The following is a 25921-nucleotide window of genomic DNA, read 5'->3' as shown; positions in this document are numbered from 1 at the left end:
CTCCCAGCCCAGTTCCCTGGCCACAGGGGCACAGCTCTTTTTCTGGGCACCAAGAAGTGTCCTGGGTCAGGTGAGTGGCAGCGGGCCACTGAAGGGGCTTGTGGGGGGTGCTCACCGGTCAGGGTCGTCGCTGAAGAAGTAGTTGACCTCCCCAAAGGTGCCCACATCATTGTCTGTTGCCTGAAACGGTAAGAACAAGAAGTCATTACTGCCTGAACCAGCTGAGGCTCCCAGTGTCACTAGGAAATGTCCACAGTGAATCCATGCTTTTCCCAGATGGTTCCTCAGGCAGAACTTTCTAGAGCCATGTGGTTTAATAAGGTTTTCAGTACCACAAATGGAGATTTCACACTGGAGTGCTCAGTTCCAGAGGATCGGTCTTCTCCCTAGATGTGTAACTTTGGGAAACCACCCTTCTGGACTCATGTCAGACATTCTCTGCAGATGCTCACAGGGCTTGGACCTGTGGAGAGAGACCCTGGACCAGAGGCGTGGGGTCACAACTTGTAGGTTAGCAAAATATCTCAGAAGGGATGGTGGGTTCAACCATCTGGTGGCTTCCTTCAGCGACTCTCCTCCAGTCACCCAAACCTCCAAGGCAGGCATGCTACCCAGAGGGGGAGGCCCTGTGGGGAGATTTCTGGTGTTCCCCCTTCTTGAACCCTGGGAATAATCCACTGCATGCATTGGGCAGACTGTCATCTGGCTGGCAACCTCTTCTGCTGGAAGCAGTCTGCGCGCGACCCCCCAGCCATCTTCTTTGGTGTTTGTCTCTGCTCGAACAAGTGGTCTGAGTAGGGGCTGCTCTGCCTATGACCTCAGGGAGTGGTCCTTGACCACAGCTTGGGCCTATCAGAATCCTTCCCTGGGATTCTTCTTATTGCTGCTGGGGATAAGAACGGTCCTCTGGGGCAGTGAAGCTGGAACGACGGTGAACTGGGAGCTGCTGGATGTGAGAGAGGATGAAAAGAAGGGCTGATCCTGGTAGTTCTAGAGTCCTGAATCTGACACCCCTTCCCACCTCAGTTTGGTTTGTGAGCCCAAGAAGATCTGTTTTATCCAGGCTGGTCCACGTTGGATTTCTGTCACTGACAGTCAAAGATACTAGAGGGAGAGCGACCTGCCTTATGCCTGATGATGATGGCAATAATGGTGACCGCTGCCAGCCTACAATGCTATCAAGCACTTTATATTGTCAAGGGCCACCCATGTTTATTACTACTTATTTTATCCTCACAACCATCACAACATGAGGAAAAAGATACACATTTCTACCCATCAGATAGATTGTAAAACGGAGGCCCAGACCACAGTGAGGTCCAGTGTAACCCTGTCACCACTCTAGGTCATCAGGAGGCTCAAGCATAGCTGGGCAGTAGCTGGGATTCCCTACTCTGAGTCCAGGGTTCCTTTCTTTGGGCCACCTGACCCTCACCATCCCCTCCCTTCTCAGGATGAGGGTAGTTACAGTGGAGGTTTGGCTTTCGTGGCTGGGATTTCTGGGCTTCTGCATCGCCCCTGGTGTGGTTACATCCACAGTGCAGGCTAAGTGACACCATGCAAGTGTTTATTCAGTAGTTCCTTAGTAAACATGTACTCCATACCAGGCACTGTGACCTCTGCTCCCTCCCAGGGCACTGCCCTAGAGCTGGGCAAACTGCTTCCTGACACCAGACACCAGAGAGAAAGGCCTTGGGCTGACCTTGGGGTCATCTGTTTTTCACTCACAGTGTCTTGATAAGATCACAGTTGGATAAAGGTTCTGTTGCTAAAAATATGTTTCAATATATTTTATAGAATATATCAATTGAATATATTCAATATACTTATTTTTTAGTTCTGAGGTGTAATTAATGAAAATTATTTTTATAACTTCATTACACATAAGTTATGATAATATGTTATAGTGTGGAAGTGTTAGTCACTCAATCATGTCTGACTCTTTGTGATCCCATGGATTATACCCTTCCAGGCCCCTCTGTCCCTGGAACTCTTCAGGCAAGAATACTGGAGTGGGTAGCCGTTCCCTTCTCCAGGGGATCTTCCTGACCCAGGGATCAAACCCAGGTTTCCTGCATTGCAGGCAGATTCTTTACCATCTGAGCCACCAGGGCAGTCCTGATATTACATTGAGGTATAACTGACCATGGAAAAGATTCCCATTATTGAGTTAATTACCTATAACCTTACAGATCCCTTTTTTCCCCCTGTTTGGTGAGAACACTTAAATTCTACTCTCTCAGCAAATTTCAATTGTACAACACACTGTTATCTACTACAGCCACCACGTTATACATTAGATCCTCAGAGCTTACTCATCTTAGAACTGAACGTTTGTACCCATTTACCAGTATCTCCCTATTTCCCTCTCACTCAATACCTTGGTACTAAATATTTTTTGAGATTCCTTTTACAATTCCTAGGTTCTGTGAAATCTGTTACTTTTGTGTGCTTTATGATAAACCTGCATTTTCAAAAAAAAATGCTCATCTGTGTTCAGTATGTTCAGTTCAGGAAGGCAGAGAAGTAAACGATATATTTCTATACTAAATGATTTCAATGGAAAAAAAATGTTTATACTCAAAGGGTTAAAATCTTAGTTTTCTGGAAGGCTTGGCTACCCAGACGGAAGCCATCTCCAGGGGTGGTGGGCAGCCTGCTTTGTAGGACAGCCTTCTGTACCCAATTTCCACATAGTGTCGCCACTGTGCTCAGCAGACTGTGGGCCTCTGTCCTCTCGCCGCCCTGGCCAGGCTCTGAGCACATCCCAGGTTCTCAGGGCATGCAAGGCAAGTAAGTGGAAACGTAAATGCCAAGCTATGCAACCCACCCTCCAACCCAAGACTGACTCCCGGGCAGACCCTCCCCTGTGCCTGAGACACTCGACAACTGCCTTTACCAGCTCCTTGAACTTGTCATATATTTTATCTTCATGATGACTCTATGTTGTTGCCATTCAGTCGCTCGGTCATGTCTGACTCTTTGCAACCCCACTGACTGCAGCACGCCTGGTAGGTGCTCTTATTAGTACTACCTCCAGTTTACAGATGGGGAAACTGAGGCACAGAAAGGGTAAACAGCTCATTCGAGGCTTCTTAGCTCAAAAAGTGGCAGAGTTAGGATTTGAACCCAGAATCAGCTTGCCACACCCTTCACCTCAATGTGTTCTTGCTTCTAAACCAGGAAGAGAACCTGTTCTCAGACGGAGAGGTGCCTGGTTATTCCAGGAGAGAGAACACAACCCCTCATCACCTATCATCTCTCCTTTCAGAGGCCAGAGAAATGGGGGAGGTGCCCATAAGCCCCTCCAGTTCCACCAACAATCAACCACCATGTATGCTATTATAGCTACAATAACTGTAGCCTGGTCTGGGAAGGAGACGACCAGATGCCATCAAGCCCCTTGGCGAGGGGTCAGTGTAATGTAGAGATGCTACTTCCAGGTCAGCGTTAACAGCTGAGGTCATTGTGTGACCAGAGAGCAATCCCCTGGGGCTTCGACATTCTCATTTATTAAAGGAAAGGCTCTCGGGAAGCAAGAGGGGCAGAGCCACGTCTGCCACGCTTACCTCCCAGCCTAGATGGTGCCAGCACCCAGCAGGTGCTTCACAAATGCTTAGAAAATGAGTGAACCAATTCTAGCAAGAAGGGAGCGGTGGAGAGATGGGGCAAAGGCGAGGAGGAGAGGATTCTAAGGAAAAGGGAGGGGCAAAGAGGAGAGGGAAAACGAGTGGCGAGGCCCAGAGGTGTCAGCAGAGTGGGCGTTTCCTGCTCCTGAAGGTCACATCAGGACCCTGGGGAGAGGCCCTTCACATCGCTGTGTCCTATGGAACTGCACTTGGCCTGCTAGAGTGGGGAGGGCCCCTGAGGACCCCCATCCAGTCCCCTTCACCCTGAGGCTCAGGGAAATTAGGTGACGAGCCCCTGGGTATAAGATGGGACTGTCTTCTGTCTCTAGGCCGACACTGGCCTCTACCACCCCTCTGAGTCCCCACTCCCTCCCCGAGTGGGCTGAGCACAGCCCTGGTTCCCACGGTGACCTCTTTCCCAGGGGGCCTCTTGCTGCCTGCCCAGGCCGCCGATGCTGACCAGGGAAGATTTGTGAGTCCTTTACTGCCACCGTCTAATGACCGTATGAAATATGTATGCCTGGTGAAGAGGAGAGGGAGAACTTTCATTTTTCAAGTGCATGAAGCAGAATAATATGAAGACGAAAAGCTGCTTCTGTGCGCCTGCCAGGGTGGGAGCAGCCGGGAATGACACAGAGGGAGGGCCTGGCTGGAGTGCTCGGGCCAGGGCCAGGCTGTAGTGCGGCCAGTTAAAGGCCCTGTGCCCAGGACAAGGCAGCAAATTTGACCCACTAGGCAGCCCTGCTGGAGACCCTCCTCTACATTCATCCTGAGCCATGCACTCTGGCTTTGCTGCCAGCTCAAGCCTCATCTCAGCTGGACCATGTGCAGCTCCCCAAGGTTGGGTCAGGGCTCCACCCTGCCAGAGACATTCCCAGCCCTGATTGCACAGAAGGCTGAAGCTGTGCTAGGGTCGGGTTGTGGGGCCTGGACATAAGGAGGGCTCAGGAAAGCTCGGATCTCTATCATCTGTAGCTATACCTGCATCCAGATACACACCACATAGGTTAAGGTATACTATAAACTCAAAAAAGATTTTGAGCCCTGTGCCAGGCAGGCACAGCAGGGGATACAGAAATAAGGTACAGACTTGTCTGTCAAGGGGAGGGAACGGGACACACAGAGGCAGATTTCAGGAATGGCAGACTGTTCCCAACAGCACATGTTTCAATGTGCCAAAGTCCAAAGTTCCAATGGCAGATTGTTTTATTTCTGACCACATCCATACATGGTAGGTGCTTAAATAGCCCTCGGATCCTGTCTTTAACAAACAAGGAAAGAGACAGGATGATAAGGAACTTGCCCGAGATGTCACAGCTGCTAATCAACAGAGCTGGCTTCCAAATCCCTGTGCTGAAAACCATTTAGCACCTTCTGGGAAAGGCCCTGGGAGCTCCATCCTGTGGAGGCCAGGGAGCAGCTCGGTCCTGCCTGCTCCGCTACCTGCCTGCAACCTGTCCCGTGCAGGCAGGGCTCTGTCCCAGCCCCTTATTGCTGGTTACTGTACTTTTCACAACAACCTCCTTCCCAGACCTTGCTTCGTGTCTGAACAATGGAAAAATCAACAGATGAATTAGGTGCCAGACAGTGACCATTGGCTCCCCTTTAAGAAGGTGGGTTGGAGGAGTGACCAGGGGCCAGTGCAGAGAGAACAAATGTCCTCCTCAGGCCATGAACACCCCCTCCTTCCTGCCACATTCTGGGAACGTTCTGTCTCCCTAAAGGGTCACCCCCAGGATCTTGCATTCCAGTCAGAGGGCTGCAAGGATGGGGGAAGGGGATGGCCAGGGTGGGTGGCTCTCACACTGTACCTGGTGACTCTAAGAAATGCAGAACCAGGGTTCCAGGTGGGCCCCTGCGCTGAGCTCCTGGTCCTCCCTCTGACGCCTGTGTGACCCCGCTGCTATCCCACCTGGGCTAGAGTCTCACCCACAGTTACATACTAGTGCATTCTGCCACTTGCCAAGATGCTCACAAGAGGCCCAGGGATAAGATGGCAAAACCTGGGGACTGTGGCATCAAGGCACAGTCCCGCTGGCCTTGGTGATTCTGTATCCAGGTCTCCCTGATGCACCTAAAGCATCCTCCTGCCTGGTCAGCCATAACTGCTGTCCATACTCTGTGCCCTCGCTCAGAACCCACCCCTAGAGCCCCCTCCCTTAGGGAGCTCCCTGTCTGCTCGCTGTTCTTGGCCTGAGAGCCCCTAGCTGGACTGGTTTGGGAAGAGTCCGCCATTCCTGAAATCCACCTCTGTGTGTCCCGTTCCCTCCCCTTGACAGACAAGTCTGTACCTTATTTCTGTGTCCCCTGGTGTACCTGGCACAGGGCTCAAAATCTTAGCCAAATTTAGTAAAGTCTGGGATTTTCATTGCCAGACACTGAGGGCTAGCTTGGCCTTCCTTCTGGGGGTGGGGCTAATGCTCCCCATCAGCAGAGCAGGGGCTCCTTGCGTGGCCCAGGAGGCAGGGCTGGGGTTCATAAAGCATCTCCAGTGAGTCTCCCATGCTCAGATCTCTTGTCCAAGCTGTGTACTGACCAAACGCCAGAGGCAAGTGGGGTGGGGGCAAGCACTCCGTGAAGGGCCCTCGTAGTTAGCCTGTGGCACATGCAGCGCAGGTGAGAAGGGCACGCTGGGTCTGGAGGGGCAGATGGGGGGGCACCTGGCACACCTCAGAAACAACCTCCACCAAGATGACCAGACTTGTGCTCAGTCACGTACTCGGTAAACACTTTCGGACATTTCCAGTGTGCCAGCTACCATGCCAGGCCTTGCGCCACAGTCGTAAGTGTGACAATGCCCTTGCTGGAATGTGACTTACAATCAGAAAGTGGAGATAGACAATAACGGAGGAGAGAAATAGCTAAATAACAGACAGTGGCAAGAACATTGGGGAAATACAGAAGATGGGCTAGCAGGTGACTGGGGTTGCTGGTTTAGATCGATTTGTCTGTGAGAGGCTCCTTGGCAAAGTGGACTCGGGTCCACAGGGCAGTCATGGCTAGACACCGAGAAGCCCGGTAGATCCTGGTGAGAACTGCCCTCACTGAGGCCTGGAGGTGGCTCAGACTGTCTCTGCCTCCCTCAGCAGAAGCGTTTGCAGCCCAGGAAGACCACCGGCAGGTCAGCATCTTTCCCTGTGGTCTGTTCGAGGGAGACGGTGCGGCTGGGACTGGCTGCTGCCCAGGGCCTGATATATAAGGCATCTCCTCCGATTCTCCCCAACACTGGCATTACTAGCAAAACTAATTTCCTCATTTGGGCCTTTATAATTGCATCCAAGAGTGCTTATTTCTGTGATGGACAATGCCGGCAGAAGTGTAATTTTCTTCTGCTGACAAAAAGGAGAAAAAATAAATACATGGGGGGGAAATTCCAAAGGTTAAGACAAGGAGAACCTGCAGTGGGGGAAGAGCCATCCCCAGACGGGCCAGGCTGTGTCAGAAACATCCAACTCTCTCCTGGCTCTAGGGTGGGGCGGGGGGCAAAGGACCCCCTGCCATTTCCCTTTGAGCACTTACTGTGTGTCAGGAGCTGTGCCTGGCATTTCCCGTGCTTTATTTCATCCTATCTTCCTCAGAGTCCTATGGGACCAGCACCAGTATTATTTCTGTCTCACAGATAGAAAGAACTGAGGCTCAGAAAGGTCGGTCAACTTGCCCAAGGTCAAACAGTACCAGGACATGAACCCAATACAGTCAACTGCAAGACAGGTGCTCTCAGCCACTCCCCTCCCCTGCACCTGTCCCCCGCTGGCGGGGCCAGGGAGAGGAGTCCTCCTGCATTTGAGAGCTCAGCCACGGGATCCAGTGGCTCCCACCAGGCCACTGTCCCCACCCTGGAGATGAGGCCCCCACAGGCAGTCTTTTCCTTCAGAGGCTCTGCCTCCAGCCTCTGCCTGGAGTGGGTGGGCTCCAGTGATTTTGGTTGTACCCATCACAGAGGACACAGAGGCTTCTGGCGTGGTTTCCTCAGCCAAGACACCTGGCCCTTAAAGCAAGTCCCCCCGTCCATCTCGTCCCACCCAAGCTTAGTCTTGGTGTGTGCAGGTGGCTCCGGGCCTAGACTCGGGGAGGCTGCCAGCTGCTAAAGACTGGGGCAGCCTGGTGGCTGTGGGCACCCTACTGATTTGCACAGGGCTTTTCCCTAGCACCTTGGGGAAGTAACTCTCCCTTCAACTTGGATGGCAGGGCTCTATACTCAGCCCAGCTTCCTGCACTCTGATGATCAATCATCACAGCATCTCACCCCAACTCCCAGGGACCTGCCATGTCAACAGTGGTCAGGTCCTCTCGTCTCTTTCCCAAAGCTCCCTCCTGACCCAGCCTGTTTTGACAGTGAGTAGACACCATCTCTCACCCTCTTCCATTCATTTGCCCTGAGCCAGGGGCCTCCCTTGCATGCTTGCTGATGCCATTTCCATGGGTCCCCAAACCATCCTGTCATCCCTCGTCATGGTGTTGCAGATGCCCATCCATTGATGCTGGGCCTTATGCCCCAACCTGACTCCTATCTGCTCAGGCTCCCTCGGGTCTGCCTCTAACTACTGCTCAGCAGAAGCTGCTGCACTCTGATACCCTGATTGCCTCCCTTGGGCAGACGCCCTTCTCGCTCATGTTTCTAAACACCCTCTGCCCTTCTTTATAGCTAGAAAGTCCTGCTCTTGTGTCTTCTCTCATCCATCCTATGCCGTCTCACTTTCCTTGACCTCACTGTCTCTTCTCTACACACACATGCACACATCCCTCGCCACACACCCTCTCTCTCCCCCTCTCTGTGTCTTGGGCAGCTCCCCATACCTCCCTGTCCTCACATACTCTCACCGAAACCTGTCTGGCTGAGGGGGACCACATCCAGCCACATACTCACACACGCTAACACACGAGCATCTGCGCCTGCCCTCAGTCTTGAGCCACCCCAACACTGACCCCAGCCTCAGCCCCCGTGGCCCCTCCACACCCCTTCCCCAGCCACCTGGGCACCTCTCCCTGGGGCCAGCAGCTGGCAGCACACACTCAATCACTCCCCACCAGCGTCCGCACTCCCGTCACGCACGCTTGCCCAGATGCCCCGCATGGGCTTCTGCTCTGAAGCAAGGCGGGCCCAGCTGCCTTCCCCAGCAGCCCCGGGTCCCGGCAGCCATGGCAGGCAGTGGGCACCAGCGAGCAGTTCTGCTCCCGTGCACAAATCTGCAGAGAAGGGCACACGGTACAATTTGTTCAGGAAACAATAGCAATGTTTGACATGTCATAAGGATTGATGGAGCAGAAATTTACATGGGGGAATGCATTTTTAAACAGCTCCACAGAGCCCCGGTGCTTCACTGGTAATGCTTTCCACATTTATCATTCACTGAGCCCCTCTGAATAACTCTTTAAACTATGTAAGATTAACTGCACTCTTGCAAGCTTGCCGGGGGTTGGTGGTGGTTGGAGGTTGTTGCTGTGTGAGGCAGGGAGGGACTCCACTGGAGGAACCCAGTATCCCAGAGGCTGGGGTGGCCTCCACTTGGCCTGAGTAGGCCCTCTCCCCTATTGCCACGCTCCCTCCCATGGGGCTGTGGACGAGGACTTCGGCTTCTCTCTAGGATACAAAGCCTGTGGCCAGGAAATATCATCTGCTCTGCCCCCACTTCCGGGGAAATGCTTGGTGTGTCATTTCTGTCGTCATCTCAGAAGGAAGCCATCTGATCCCAGAAGGAAGCCAGGGCTCACGGGTGAGGGCATGGTGAGGGGTGGGCAAATGAGGTTTGGCTAGAAGTTGTTGCTGTGAGTACCTTCCTGGGGGTTCTTGGCCCGGGGGTGGGGTGCCACTCTCCTGGGAGAAGAAATGACAGCAGTAAAGAAATGACAAGAAGGAAAGGCCTCCCACTGGACTTCACGTAAGGTAAGAAGGTGAGCGCTCCGGGTGGGCAGTGGGACTAGGGAGTGAGCGAGAGGGTGCAGGAGAGACCCCGGGGAGGCTGTGGGCCATGGGAAGAAAGATACATTTAGGAAAGTCCCCGGGGCCTGTTCTTGGCCTTCTGAGTGTGAGGAGGCTTTAGGACATGAGTGCTACTGGGGAGGCTGGGGACAGAAGCTCAGAGCCCATGATCAGGTGAGTCGCCAAGGAGGAGGGCAGTTAGGAAAGCGTGCGGGCCCGGTGGGTGGTGGACCTGGGGTGGATGGCCACCACTCCATGGCACATGCCCAAGCCGCACTACCTGCGGTTCTAGTACTGAGCGCAGAGAAGGCCTCAGGATGTCTCAGTCCCACCTTCCCTACGGGAGTCAACAACCAGTGGGACGTGGATAGAGCCCCTCTGCTCTGCCTGCTGGAGGGTGAGAAATGTCTTTCTCCCTGGGAGGCCAGCACCAAGGCCCTCAAAGGACCTGTGGCTCTGTGCAGGGTCGTAAAAATCCCTCCAAAAGGGGAAAATCCCTCCAACCCGAGATCTGGGTTCTGGTCCAGCTTCTGCCCAAACCATCAGCTGTGGGACTCTGAGGAAGACCCTGGCTTCTTGGTCCACATGCTGCACAGCCTCCTGACCGCCTGCCTGCTTCTCCTCTGATGCTAGCAGCCCATCCTCCACCAGAGCCAGACGGAGCATCTGGCCACAGGGGACACCATTCTCCAGTTTAGAAGGCTCCCAGGGCACTGAAGACAGTCCCAACTGCTTGTAGCATCCCTGAGGCCTGATGTGGGCCAGCCTCTGTGGCCTCTGACTTCCTTTCCTGGCCTATTTGTCAACAACAACAGTCACATCCACTCTAATCCTCAGTTTCTCATCTGTAAAATGGGGCTAATGACAGTACCTGCCTCATGGGATTGGTGTGGGGATTTTAGAAGGTGCCTTAGACCCATGCCTGGCACATAGGAACCTGCCGTCCAAGCGGAGCCAGTATTCATCTTACCATGCACAGTTCTAACTATTCACTCTTTCTGGCCCTCAGCAGACCTGCTCCTGCGGAGCCCCCTCTCAGCCTGGCCCTCCCGCCGGGGCTGTGCCTGCAGTGGGCTGGTGGAAGAGGAGGGGAGTGGCACTGAGCCCTGCGGCAGGGGGAGCTACAGCAGGGCCAGACCCAAGCCCCGCCTATCACCGTGTCCATCTGCAGCAGGGGGAGGAGGATCGAAAGCTAAGAATGGGCTGACAAGCGCACTTAAGGTGTGGGGTCCTCAGCTTGCTTGTTACTGAAGACATGGTGTTGTTCTTGGGCTCCTCCACCCCTTCCTTATTTCTCTTTATTTTAAAACCTGGAAATGAAAATTGATGGGGAGCAAATTGCTCTGGCCAGCGGCTCTGTGCTTAAAGAAGTCGTCACAGGAAAGCAATTACAGGATGTCAAGGGCTGTCAGGGAGGCCACGGCTGCCTGCGCCTCATGCCTGATGCTGCTTGGTGGTCCCCGGGCCTCCTGCTGGGGAGATGCCATGTTGGTCTGAGGGGCCCCATGGAGGCAGGGGCACAACTGCCATCACTGCCCTGCTGAGTATCAGCTCTGGGCCGGGCACTGTGTGAGAAACGTGGCATGATTTGGCCCTAGTTCTTAAAGCAACCAGCAAGATGGGGCCACAATCCCATTTTACGGATGAAGCAATTCCAGCTGATATGACTGCAAAAATAGAAATAGCAGCTCACTCTTGCTTAGTCCTTACTGGGCTCTAGGATTTATTCCAAGAAATCTAGGAATATTCAGTTCAGTTGCTCAGTCGTGTCTGACTCTTTGCGACCCCAGGAATCGCAGCACGCCAGGCCTCCCTGTCCATCACTGGCTCCCGGAGTTCACTCAGACTCATGTCCATTGAGTCAGTAGCACATTTCATTTCCACTCCTACTCTACGAGATAAGTACTAATTCTACCCTCATTTAAGGGAAAGTGCTCAGCTGCAGCAGAAGCTTCCAGCACCACACACGACCCCCTGTGCCCACTTACAGGTGCCGGGGGCTGCTTTGGGGGAGGCACCTGTGTTTCTCTTGTCCTGTGGACTTTCTTCTCAAGGGAGCAGTTGGAATTATGGGGTGGCCACATTCCCCAGAAGCTGCCTCCACTCAAATGGGGGTAGGACTCATTGGACCCATATCTTAGCCTCCTTGTCCTGAGCTCGGATAGCTCAGGCACAACCTTCCCACTGATTTCCCAGTGGATGGCACTCCAGGAGCCCCCTCGTGGAAACAAGCTTCACGGTGCCGTCTTGAGTGACCTCGTCTCACTTCCTACTCCCATCTGAGTTTCCTGGGGTCATGTCCCAAGTAAACTGCCTGTCTTTATGTCCCTGTCTCAGAGTCAGCTTCTAGGGAGCCAGACCTCAGACACAAGCCTCAGGCTGGATGCTGGGCACCCATGGTGAGTCTGACAGTATGCCCCTAGTCCTCTTGGTACTCACAGTGGTCGCGGCTCAGGGACAGCTGCTACTCAGCTCAGGGTCCTGCAGCTGGTCACCAAGAGGTGAGACTCGAACCTTCAATCTGTCTGACACTTGCACACACAAATCAAGGAGCAAAGAAATCCCACTCCTAACTCCTACAATGCTGTCCATTTCCTTATGCCTTCGGGCTTGAGGAAGACTCAACTGAGTGCCTTTTTTGAAAAACATCACATCAGACCCCTTCAAACAAAGAAGACTGGAATGCAGAAAGTCATTTTCCCAGGGATGTGGGAGGGTGACTGGGGGTGAACGCGATGCTCACAATCAGAAGGGACTCGAGGCCAGTTATCAAGATGGGATTATGTGGTAGAGGATGAGAAAGGGAGAGTGCCAAAGAAATATGGGGACAGATACCGTGGCTGAGGCTCAGTCAAGTGGGGCCTGATGTGCAGAGGAGATGGAAGGAGGAGGAAAAGACAGTCCAATCAACCCCCTGGGGATGCAGCCAAACTGTGGTTGGGAACACCTCCCGTCACTGCTAGATCTCACCACTGTATCCTTGCCTGGAGTCTGACCCCCTCCCTCCTCTCCTTGCCTGCTCCCATGGGATACAACAGGTGGTTCCAGGCCTAGTGGGAAGGTGGGGAGAGGTACCTGGGTGGGACTCATGTGCCAGGACACATTCCCACTCAAGGTGACTTGGAGCTGGGTGGCACAGCTCCCATGCCTGCTGCCATTGGTGGGCTCCGACTGGGCCAGCACGTGTGTCTCACTAATGAACCGTATTGATTCTACATCCTCCTGTTGTCTTCCCAAATGGCAAGCCACACATCTGATAGGCTAAATACTCACACGATTGCCCGCCTGACATCTCCATCACTCCACCTACAGGTCCCTAATGAATTTTACAGCCCCACAACGACAGAAGAAATTAAGGTCAAAGTCTGATGCAGGAACTATAAATCACCCGTGATCCTGAGCCCAGCAGAGGGCTACAGTCCCAGCCCCTCTTGCACCTGAGCCAGTCCAGCCCAGGGCTTGGTAGTGAGACAGCCAGACTGTGTGTATTAGTGTGGGCTTAGGAGGGTGTGCTGGGCACATTCGTGCCTGAGAAGCAGCCGCTATCCACAGACATTTGGGTTTCCTCACTCCTCTGCCCATCCCACAAGTAGTTAGAATGCTCTAAGACTGAGAAACGAGCCAACAGGAGAGCAGTGCATCTCATTTATACAGACTTGCTTCCCAAGGAGTTCAGAACAGTCTAGCCACGCTGTTCTAAAAATGCCTCAGAACAGGCAGAGGATTCAACAGCCTTCTGTCCATTTTGCAGACAGAGAAACTGAGGTTCACGGAGAAAACGGGTTTTCCCAGGGTCCTTCAGCAAACTGAATCATTGACCTTCCGACTTCAAGGCTGCAGGTCTTATGACAATGGGAGCCTAAAGGGATTTTTGATCCTTGTCCTGTTTCTCCTTTGGGTATCCCGGGTAGAGAGAGGGAGCTCTGGGCCTTGGGTTCAGCCTGGACATCAGCCAGCCCCGTTTCCATTCTGCCACACCTCTCAGCCCCATAGTTTCACCGGGTGAGTCTTGGAGGGGGTCAGTCTCTAAGCGAAGGCCGTGGTGCCTCATGGTGAAGGGAATGAATGGACTTGGCATCCTAGAGACAAGGGCTCACCCTCAGCTCTGCCTGTTCCACAGGTGTTTCCTCTGGCAAGCAGTTAACTACTCTGAACCTCAGTGCTCTCATCTATAAAGTAAGGACACTAATTTCTGCCTCACCAGGTTGTCGTGGGGCTTCAGTGAGGTAACACAGAAGGTGCTTAGTTTGGCACCAGGCACTTAATGTTGGTGCCTGTCATCTGTTTAGCATGCACTCTGTGCCAGGCGCTGCACAAAGTTTACATTATCTCACGAACCCCCCCAACAAATCCATAAGGAACCACTGCCACGGTCATTTTCCAGATCACAGAAGTTATCTGGCAGAGACTTCAATGCCCATGCCGCCTTTCTCAAATGAACCAGGCTTTTTAGGTGGCACAACACTACCTGGTGGAAATACTACATTCCCCACCTTCTTTTGCAGATACACACATTCACACAACTAAGTTAGAGTTAACACCTATCCTTCTGAAACTCTTCCAAAAAATTTCAGAGGAAGGACCACTCCCATACTCAATTATATGAGGCAACCATCACCCTGATCCCAAATCAGAAAAAGATACCAACAAAAAAAGAAAATAACAGGCCAATAACATTGATGAACAGAGATGCAAAAATCTTCAACAAAACACTAGCAAAAAGAATTCAACAATAAGCTTAAAGGATCATGCATCATGGTCAAGTGGGAATTCTCCCATGGATACTAGGACTTTTCAGTATCTGCAAATCAATCAGTGTAATACACCACTTTAAAAAATTGAAGAATAAAAACCTTACGACCATGTCAACAGATGCAGAAAAAACTTTTGATGAAATTCAACACTCATTTATGATATAAATTTTCTAGAAAGTGGGCAGAGAGGGAACCTATCTCAACATAATAAAGGCCATATATAGCAAACTCACAGCTAACATCATACTCACAGGTGAAAAGCTGAAAGCACTTCCTCTAAGATCAGGAAAAAGACACAGATGTCCACTTTGTCACTTTTATTCAACATAGGTTTGGAAGTCCTAGCCACAGTAATCATAGAACAAGAAGAAACAAAAAGGAATCCAAATTGGAAAAGAAGTAAAACTGTCCTATTCGGCAGATGATGAGATACTATATATAGAAAATCCTAAAAATGCTACCAGAAAACTACTAGAGCTCATCAATGGATTTGGTAAAACTGCAGGATACAAAATTAATACAGAAGAATCAGTTACATTCCTATACACTAACAATGAAAGATCAGTAAGAAAAATTAAGGAAACAATCTTATTTACTATCGCATCAAAATGAATAAAATACTTAGCAACAAACCTACCTAAAGAAGCAAAAGACCTATACTCTAAAAATTGTAAGATGCTGATGAAAAAAATTGAAGATGACACACACAGATGGAAAGATATACCACAGTCTTGGATTTGGAGAATCAATTTTGACGATCCTATTCAAGGCTATCTACAAATTACCAATGGCATTTTTTTTAACACAACTACAACAAAAATTTTAAAAGTTGTATGGAGACACAAAAGGCCCCAGATGGCCAAAGCAATCCTGAGAAAGAAAAATAGAGCTGGAGGAATAAGGCTCCCTGACTTCAGACTACACTACAAAGCTACAGTAATCAAGAGAGTATAGTATGGCACAAGGACAGAAAGCCCAGAAATAAACCCATGCATCTATAGTCAATTAACCTGTGATAAAGGAGGGAAGACAACAAAATGGATAAAAGACAATCTATTCAATAAATGTTGCTGGGAAACCTGGACAGCTACATGTAAAAGAACATTCCCTAACACCATACACAGAAATAAACTCAAAATGGATCAAAAACCTAAATATATGCTAACAAGTATGAAAGGGGAAATCAACAATAACACAATAATAGTGGGAGACTTTAATACCCCACTCACACCTATGGACAGATCAACTAAACAGAAAATTAACAAAGAAACGCAAACTTTAAATGATACATTAGATCAGTTAGACCTAATTGATATCTATAGGACATTTCACCCCAAAACAATGAATTTCACCTTTTTTTCAAGTGCTCATGGAACCTTCTCTAGGATAGATCACATCCTGGGCCATAAATCTAAACTTGATAAATTCAAAAAAATCGAAATCATTCCAAGCATCTTTTCTGACCATAATGCATTAAGATTAGATCTCAATTACAGGAGAAAAACTATTAAAAATTTGAACATATGGAGGTTGAACAACACACTTCTGAATAACCAACAAATCACAGAAGAAATCAAAAAGAAATCAAAATATGCATAGAAACTAATGAAATGAAAACACAACAACCCAAAACCTGTGGGACACTATAAAAGCAGTGCTAAGAGGCAAGTTCATAGCAATACAGGCATACCTCAAGAAACAAGAAAAAAGTCAAATAAATAACCTAACTCTACAACTAAAGCAACTAGCAAAGGAAGAATTGGAGAACCCCAGAGTTAGTAGAAGGAAAGAAATCTTAAAAATTAGGGCAGAAATAAATGCAAAAGAAACAAAAGAGACCATAGCAAAATCAACAAAGCCAAAAGCTGGTTCTTTGAAAGGATAAATAAAATTGACAAACCATTAGCCAGACTCATCAAGAAGCAAAGAGAGAAAAATCAAATCAATAAAGTTAGAAATGAAAATGGAGAGATCACAACAGACAACACAGAAATACAAAGGATCATAAGAGACTATTATCAGCAGTTGTATGCCAATAAAATGGACAACATGGAAGAAATGGACAAATTCTTAGAAAAGTACAATTTTCCAAAACTGAACCAGGAAGAAATAGAAAATCTTAACAGACCCATCACAAGCACAGAAATTGAAACTGTAATCAGAAATCTTCCAGCAAACAAAAGCCCAGGTCCAGACGGCTTCACAGCTGAATTCTACCAAAAATTTTGAGAAGAGCTAACACCTATCCTACTCAAACTCTTCCAGAAAATTGCAGGTAAGGTAAACTTCCAAACTCATTCTATGAGGCCACCATCACCCTAATACCAAAACCTGACAAAGATGTCAGAAAAAAAGAAAACTACAGGCCAATATCACTGATGAACATAGATGCAAAAATCCTCAACAAAATTCTAGCAATCAGAATCCAACAACACATTAAAAAGATCATACACCATGACCAAGTGGGCTTTATCCCAGGGATGCAAGGATTCTTCAATATCCGCAAATCAATCAATGTAATTCACCACATTAACAAATTGAAAAATAAAAACCATATGATTATCTCAATAGATGCAGAGAAGGCCTTTGACAAAATTCAACATCCATTTATGATAAAAACTTTCCAGAAAGCAGGAATAGAAGGAACATACCTCAACATAATAAAAGCTTTATATGACAAACCCACAGCAAACATTATCCTCAATGGTGAAAAATTGAAAGCATTTCCCCTAAAGTCAGGAACAAGACAAGGGTGCCCACTTTCACCGCTACTATTCAACATAGTTCTGGAAGTTTTGGCCACAGCAATCAGAGCAGAAAAAGAAATAAAAGGAATCCAAATTGGAAAAGAAGAAGTAAAACTCTCACTGTTTGCAGATGACATGATCCTCTACATGGAAAACCCTAAAGACTTCACCAGAAAATTACTAGAGCTCATCAATGAATATAGTAAAGTTGCAGGATATAAAATCAACACACAGAAATCCCTTGCATTCCTATACACTAATAATGAGAAAGTAGAAAAAGAAATTAAGGAAACAATTCCATTCACCATTGCAACGAAAAGAATAAAATACTTAGGAATATATCTACCTAAAGAAACTAAAGACCTATATATAGAAAACTATAAAACACTGATGAAAGAAATCAAAGAGGACACTAATAAATGGAGAAATATACCATGTTCATGGATCGGAAGAATCAATACAGTGAAAATGAGTATACTACCCAAAGCAATTTACAAATTCAATGCAATCCCTATCAAGCTACCAGCCATATTTTTCACAGAACTAGAACAAATAATTTCAAGATTTGTATGGAAATACAAAAAACCTCGAACTGCCAAAGCAATCTTGAGAAAGAAGAATGGAACTGGAGGAATCAACTTGCCGGACTTCAGGCTCTACTACAAAGCCACAGTCATCAAAACAGTATGGTACTGGCACAAAGACAGACATATAGATCAATGGAACAAAATAGAAAGCCCAGAGATAAATCCGCACACATATGGACACCTTATCTTTGACAAAGGAGGCAAGAATATACAATGGAGTAAAGACAATCTCTTTAACAAGTGGTGCTGGGAAAACTGGTCAACCACTTGTAAAAGAATGAAACTAGATCACTTTCTAACACCACACACAAAAATAAACTCAAAATGGATTAAAGATCTAAATGTAAGACCAGAAACTATAAAACTCCTAGAGGAGAACATAGGCAAAACACTCTCAGACATAAATCACAGCAGGATCCTCTATGATCCACCTCCCAGAATGCTGGAAATAAAAGCAAAAATAAACAAATGGGATCTAATTAAAATTAAAAGCTTCTGCACAACAAAGGAAAATATAAGCAAGGTGAAAAGACAGCCTTCAGAATGGGAGAAAATAATAGCAAATGAAGCAACTGACAAACAACTAATCTCAAAAATATACAAGCAACTTATGCAGCTCAATTCCAGAAAAATAAACGACCCAATCAAAAAATGGGCCAAAGAACTAAACAGACATTTCTCCAAAGAAGACATACGGATGGCTAACAAACACATGAAAAGATGCTCAACATCACTCATTATCAGAGAAATGCAAATCAAACCCACAATGAGGTACCACTTCACACCAGTCAGAATGGCTGCGATCCAAAAATCTGCAAGCAATAAATGCTGGAGAGGGTGTGGAGAAAAGGGAACCCTCCTACACTGTTGGTGGGAATGCAAACTAGTACAGCCACTATGGAGAACAGTATGGAGATTCCTTAAAAACTTGCAAATAGAACTACCTTATGACCCAGCAATGCCACTGCTGGGCATACACACCGAGGAAACCAGAATTGAAAGAGACACATGTACCCCAATGTTCATTGCAGCACTGTTTATAATAGCCAGGACATGGAAACAACCTAGATGTCCATCAGCGGATGAATGGATAAGAAAGCTGTGGTACATATACACAATGGAGTATTACTCAGCTGTTAAAAAGAATTCATTCGAATCAGTTCTGATGAGATGGATGAAACTGGAGCCGATTATACAGAGTGAAGTAAGCCAGAAAGAAAAACACCAATACAGTATACTAACACATATATATGGAATTTAGAAAGATGGCAATGATGACCCTGTATGCAAGACAGCAAAAAAGACACAGATGTGTATAATGGACTTTTGGACTCAGAGGGAGAGGGAGAGGCTGGGATGATTTGGGAGAATGGCATTCTAACATGTATACTGTCATGTAAGAATCGAATCGCCAGTCTATGTCTGACGCAGGATACAGTATGCTTGGGGCTGGTGCATGGGGATGACCCAGAGAGATGTTATGGGGAGGGAGGTGGGAGGGGGGGTTCATGTTTGGGAACGCATGTAAGAATTAAAGATTTTAAAATTAAAAAAAAACCTAAATATAAGATTAGACACTATAAAACCCTTAGAGGAAAACAGAAGCAGAACCCTCTGAAATACATCATAGAAGTATCTTCTTTGATCCATCTCCTAGAATAATGAAAACAGAAACAAAAATAAACAAATGGGTCCTAAACGTGAAAGCTTCTGCACAGCAAATGAAACCATAAGCCAAACAAAAATATAATCCACATAATGGGAGAAAATATTTGCACATGAAGCAACTGACAAAGGATAAATCTCCGACATATACAAACAAAATATATGCAGCTCTATAGCAAAAAAAAAAAAAAAAAAGGAAATCCCCAATCGGAAAATGGGCACATCTAAATGGACATTTCTCCAAAAACGACATAAAGATGGTCAAAAAGAGCATGAAAAGATGATCAACATCACTAATGATCAGAGAAATCAAAATCAAAACTACAGTGAGGTATCACAACCTCATACCAGTCAGAATGGCCATCATCAGAAAGTCTACAAATAAATACTGGAGAGAGTGTGGAGAAAAGAGAAACCTCCTGCACTATTAGTGGGAATGTAAACTGATACAACCACTATGAAGAATAGTATGGATATTTCTTTAAAAGTAGAAATAGAACTATCATATGATCCAGCAATCCCACTCTATATATCCAGAGAAAGTCATAGTTTGAAAGGATATACAGGTACCCCAGTGTTCATTGCAGCACTATTCACAATAGTTAAGACATGGATACAATCTAAATATCCCTCGACAGAGAAATGGTCAAAGATGTGGTACATATATACAATGGACTGTTACTCAGTCATAAAAAAGAACAAAATGCCATTTGAAGCAACATGGACGGACCTAGAGATTTTCATACTAAGTGAAGTAAGTCTGACAGAGAAAGCCAAATATCATATGCTATCACCCATATGTAGAATCTAAAAAATGATACAAATGAACTTATTTACAAAACAGAAGCAGACTTACAGATATTGAAAACAAATTTATGGTTACCAAAGGGGAAATGTGGTGGGAAGGGATTAATCAGGAGTTTGGGATTAACATACATTCACTACTATATATAAAGTAGATAACCAACAAGTACCTACTGTATAGCACAGGGAACTCCATTCAATATTCTGATAATCTAGACAAGAAAAAAAAATCTTGGATTTCCCTGGTGGTACAGTGGATAAAAATCTGCCTGCTAATGCAGGGGACACAGGTTCAATCCCTGGTCCAGGAAGACTCAACGTGCTGTGGAGCAACTAAGCCTGTGTCCGACCACTATTGAGGCCTTGCTCTAGAGCCTGTGAGTTGCAGCTACCGCAGCCCATGCACCCTAGAGCCTGTGCTCCACCACAGGAGGAGCCACCACAGTGAAAAGCCATGTGCTGCAGCAAAGAGTAGCCCCCGCTCACTGCAACCGGAGAAAGCCCGCACGCAGCAAAAGGTCCAGTGCAGCCAAAAAGAATGGGGAATCTGAGAAATTAATACACGTACATGTATAAGTGAATCACTCAGCTATATACCTGAAACTAACACAACATTGTAAACCATACTCCAATAAAATTTTTTTAAAATTAACTCAAAATGGATGAAAGATGTAAATATAAGACCTCAAACCATAAAACCTGAAAGAGAAAACACAGGTGGGGAGCTCCTTGACATTAGTCTTAGTGATGGTTTTTTCTGGAGTTGATACTTAAAGCAAAAGTAACAACCTAAAAAAATAAACAAGTGCTGCTGCTGCTGCTAAGTTGCTTCAGTCGTGTCCGACTCTGTGCAACCCCATAGATGGAAGCCCACCAGGCTCCCCCGTCCCTGGGATTCTCCAGGCAAGAACACTCGAGTGGGTTGCCATTTCCTTCTCCAATGCATGAAAGTGACAAGTGAAAGGGCAGTCGCTCAGTCGTGTCCGACTCTTTGCGACCCCATGGACTGCAGCCCACGAGACTCCTCTGCCCATGGGATTTTCCAGGCAAGAGTACTGGAGTGGGCTGCCATTGCCTTCTCTGAAAAAACAAGTGGGACTACATCAAATTAAAAAGCTTCCAAACTTCAAAAGAAACCAACAAAATAAAAAGATAACCTACTGAATGGGAGGATATATTTGCAATCACATATCTGATAAGGGGTTCATATCCATACCTATGGAATGCATACAGCTCACTAGCAAAAACCCAAACAATCTGATTAAAAAACGGGCAGAGGATCCGAATAGGAGTTTTTCCAGTGATGATGTGCAGATGGCCAACAGGTACTTGAAGAGGTACTCAACATCACTCATCATCAGTGAAATGAAAATCAAACCCTGGAAAGGTATCACTTCATATCCATTAAAATAACTACTATCACAAAGATAACAAATAACAAGTGTTGATGAGAAGGTGGACAGAGAACCCTTGTGCACTGCTGCTGGGAATATAAACTGGTGCAGCCACTGTGGAAAACAGTATGGAGATTGCTCAAAGAAAATTAAAAATAGAGCTACCAAATGATTCAGCAATACTAGTTCTGGATATTTATCTGATGAAAAGAAAACACTAATTTGAAAAGATATCTGAACTCCCATGCTGACATCAACTTTTTTTTTAAACAATAGCCAAGATATAGAAACAAGCTAAGTGTCCATGGAGAGAGAATGAATAAAGAAGATGTATACATGCAGTGGAATATTATTCAGCCATAAAAAGATGGAAATTTTGCCATTGTTGACAATATGGATGAACCTCCATGAGGGCATGAAGCTAACTGGAATAAATCAGACAGAGAAAGACAAATACTATATACTGTTACTTATAAGTAGAATTTAAACAACCACCACCACCAAACCCAGCTCATAGCTACAGAGAACACATTGGTGGTTGCCAAAGGCTGGGATGGAGATGGGTGAAATGAATAAAGGAGGTCAAAAGGTACAAATATTATGAAATAAGTTCTGAGGATGTATGTAGAGCATGGTGACTATCGTTAATGACACTTTACTGTATATTTAAAAGTTGCTAAGACAGATCTTAAAAGTTCTCATTAAAAAAAAAGAAATCTAGTAGAATAAAACAGAAAGAACTAGGATGTATTATCACACTTAGTAGGGAAGTATTGCTTTGTCCTACACATGGATGTGTGTGTGAGTGTGTCTTCCGGGTTATGAAGTTAAACGTAATTTTTATTATGGTTCATGATTAAAAAAAAAAGTTTAAAAAACACTAAGCAAAGCAATGGGCCTACGGGACTTTGAGCCACTCCAGAAACAAGGTGAAAGGAACTGTAGCTGTCATCCCTTCCAACAAGGATGATGCAGTAAGATTAGGCTACTGCAGCCCCACAGCCCAGCTCAACAGAACCCTAGACCTCTGCGGCCCCCTCCCTGCTCCCACAGCCTTTCTGCCTCCTGCTTCCAGGCTCAGCTCTCAGGCCTGTGCCCCTCTCCTGGTGACCCACCCAACATAGGTGGACTTCGTCACACATTTGCTTCACTGCACTGACGAACTCATTCCGGCCCCGCTGCACTTACAGCTGCCCACTATCCCCTCACTCGCGGGGTCCATTCCATCTTCTTAGCTCTGGTGTCTTCTGAGCAGCTGCCTGAGAGGAGCAATCGGCAGCAACCCTACTGCAGGGGGGCTGACAGGCGCAGAGGGCAGGCAGTCACAGTTCCTGATGTAGGAGGGGACTGTCAGGGGCAGGCGGTCACATGCTGTCAGGACAGACAGCCTTCGGGCATCCAGCAGAATCCCTTAATTTTACAGAAGAGGACACCAAGACCCTGGGAGCCAGGGACATGCACAAAGTCACCCAGTGACGATGTAGCTCCAGCTTCTGGAGGGCAGGCTGGGCTCATGTCTCTCAACTCTGGAAACAGCTGATTCTAACAATAGGCTGGAGCTCAGCATGGGAATGGACACCTCATAGTGACAAGCAGCAAGTGGGAGGTAGACCCCAGGGCTTTGGAATCGGGCAGATCCAGGTATGAATCCTGGCTTGGTCACTTGCTCTGCTGGCTGAGGCCCTGCCTCTCTGGGCCTCTGTTTCTTTCTTCTGGACAATGGGTCCAGGAAGAGGTATGTAACATGCTGTAAAGTGCTTGTCATTTATATACTTAGCTTACAGCATGGGCTCACCAGGTCTGTGATGATGAACAATAGTGTCCTTTTTTTTTTTCCTTTTGGACAAAGGGGCAAAGGTCAGCAGCAGACAGAGCTGCTCCTGTCAAGGATGAGAATTCTGGAGGCATCAGTGAGGGAGGTGTGAGAGGCCTGATGGTGTGACGAGGCTTTAGATCAATTTGCCAAAAATCAAGCAGTCGAGCGACTAAATGGCAGGAAACTGCTGGACCTTGAACAAGGTCTGGGACAATCCACTTAAGGGCCGAGCTAGGGGGAGCCCTGGCTCTCCATCCGGACCCAGACTCTAGCCAGTCGCAAGCAGCAGCCCCTGGCCTCCAACCACAGGCCCTGTCAAGGCTCCTTCCAGAAGTCCAGGGTGGCAGTGGGCAGCCAGCTGTGTTCTCTCTGTCTCCTTAGCGCCTGTCCTACCTCTCATTCCATCCCATTCTGGGTTTCACGGATTGATATTTAGATTAAAGAGATAAACACGTCCAGAAGAGCACTGAGGCCTGACAGACAGAGGAACTTGGACCCGTCAATCACCATCAACCAGCTCAGCTTCCTCCCAGCGCCTGGCTGACTGGAGATGAACCAAGAGCAGATTAAAGGGGCCCAGAAGTACAGTTTAGACACCCCCGCCCCGAATGGGGGGCGATGCGTCTATGAAGGCCCTCCAGGACAGCTTGGGAGCCGGACTAGGGTGACTACTATTTATGTGTGCTAGTGTGTATGTGTGCCTGTGTGTGTGTCTAACCTCTCTTCCCCTCCCCAGGCTGCAGATAAAGAATTCAATTTTCTTTTAAACGGTGGGGAAATTGGAAGAGATTTTGTTCTGTTTAAGCACAGCTGGAGTCTCAGGTCTCTGGGGATTGGAGAACAATGAGATCAATTAAGATGCCTGCCGTGAGGGGGTGTCAAAGGAGATGGGGAGAGCATGCAGAGGTGGGGGGACAGGAGGAAGGGGAAGGGCAGCTGAGGGGACCCAGCTGCCAGGAAGTCCTGCCTCTGCTCTTTCCTGTGTTGACCTGCTCACCTCTGCTGGGTTTTGCTAAAGAACTTGGATGAGGTCTAACCTTTGGGTGGTGTTATCGTCCAGACTTGCTGATAATTCACATTGGCAATTTCTGTCACCAACTCTATACAATGATAGAATCGACCTGAAACCCCGCTGTCAGAAACAGGGAGAGGTCAGCTACCCTAGAGGGGCACGGATAACCCGGGACGCCTGGCCTGCAGCAGAAGCTGCTACCAACCACTGGTTCTGCATAGCCACCTTTCCACGCACCATGCTACAACACTGCTAAGATGGGAATCATTCCTGCTGTCTCAAAGAGGAGGAAACCCAAACTCAACGACAGTAAGCAACCTGCCCGAAGCCACCCTGCTGGTGAAAAACAGGCAGGACTCCAGCCCAGGGCTGTCCATTTCAGCGTTCGTGAAGGTACACCTGGGAGTCAGGTGGGATGAAGATGGGCGTGCCTTGCTGGGTCTGGGGAAGAGAACGGCAGGGCCTCTGTCCAGACCTGAGCATGGGCTGGGAGAGAAGGGAGCATGGAAGAAGGGCTCCCGAATCTTCCACCTCTCCCCATTTCCACTGCCTCCTGGGTTGTTGCAGCTGTCGTCGCTCACCTGGCCACCCCACTTGCACCCTGGCAGACTCCCTCTCCTGCTGGCCTGCTCTCCACACAGCAGGCTCCATGACTCATCTGGCTCCCCTTCAGCACAGTCACCCATCCTAGGGTGACCTCCTGGCCTCCTCTGGTCTTCCCTCCTCCTCACGGAGTGTTCACCTACACCAGGCTCTTGTCTCAAGACTCTCGCCTGTGGCTCCCTCAGCCTAGGGCAGCTCTTTGCAGAATTCTCAACTCAGATGCCCCCTGCCATCCTTCAGAGTTCCATCCATCATCACCTTCTGTGAGAGGCCCATCTTCCTTGACCATGTGGCATTCTTCGATGCCACAGCTGGGACTCCCTTCTTGCTGCCCCCAGCTATCCCCTCCCCCATGGCACGTGTCCCTCTCCGACATACTCTGGATTTCCTTATTCTCCCGCCCCTGCACGTGCAGGGAGGCTGGTCTGTCTCGTTCACTGTTGTCATTTCGGGCCACTGATCAACAGTCACTGAATGAAGGCGTGTGGTAGATGCATCTGGGGGTGTGAAGGAGTCTAGTAGAGGTCCCTCTTTCCCCAGAGAGAGCAGAGTCCTGCTCTGGGCGGGGTGGTGGGGAGGCTTCTGCAGGGGAGAAACGGGCTCACAGGGCACCCAGTGCCATCAGCAGCAGCCCAGGCAGCAAGGTCAGCTGGAGCAGACCTGTCTGCAGGGGGAGGCTGAAGGGCGGGGCACATTTCAACCTTGACCTTGTAATCACATGCCCTGATTAGGACAAGGCGACCCTCGAATCTGGTGGCCATTGCACCCCCTGGACCCCTGCCTTTGTTCCTGGGCTGCACCCTGCACCCCAGACCCCACCTGATCTAGGAAGAAGAATCAGAGGGCATCCAGTTTACCCCCGCCTTGGAATGAGCAGGAAGCCAAGGCCCAGAGAAGGGTGGAGACTGGCACAGGGTCACAGGGTAAGTTGGGGTCTAAGAGCCCAGGCCTTGGGGCTCCCTGTCCAGCAGTGTTCTGCCAGTGCCTATC

The 25921-nt window shown here is 48.2% G+C and overlaps 1 protein-coding gene across 1 annotated transcript in view; it reads right to left on the bottom strand.

The window, feature by feature from the left end:
• Window positions 1-25921, bottom strand: part of LOC132657144 (cadherin-23-like) — a 349318-nt gene that overhangs the window by 67535 nt on the left and 255862 nt on the right. Inside the window, exon 14 of the mRNA XM_060406596.1 lies at window positions 116-180. Within this exon, the coding sequence (XP_060262579.1) occupies window positions 116-180 (65 nt within the window). The remainder of the gene's footprint in view (window positions 1-115; window positions 181-25921) is intronic.

The sequence above is a fragment of the Ovis aries genome, chromosome 25, assembly GCF_016772045.2.
Source record: "Ovis aries strain OAR_USU_Benz2616 breed Rambouillet chromosome 25, ARS-UI_Ramb_v3.0, whole genome shotgun sequence".
Classification (NCBI taxonomy): domain Eukaryota; kingdom Metazoa; phylum Chordata; class Mammalia; order Artiodactyla; family Bovidae; genus Ovis; species Ovis aries.
Note: the sequence above shows the minus strand (reverse complement) of the source record. Positions and strands in the feature narration are given on the sequence as shown.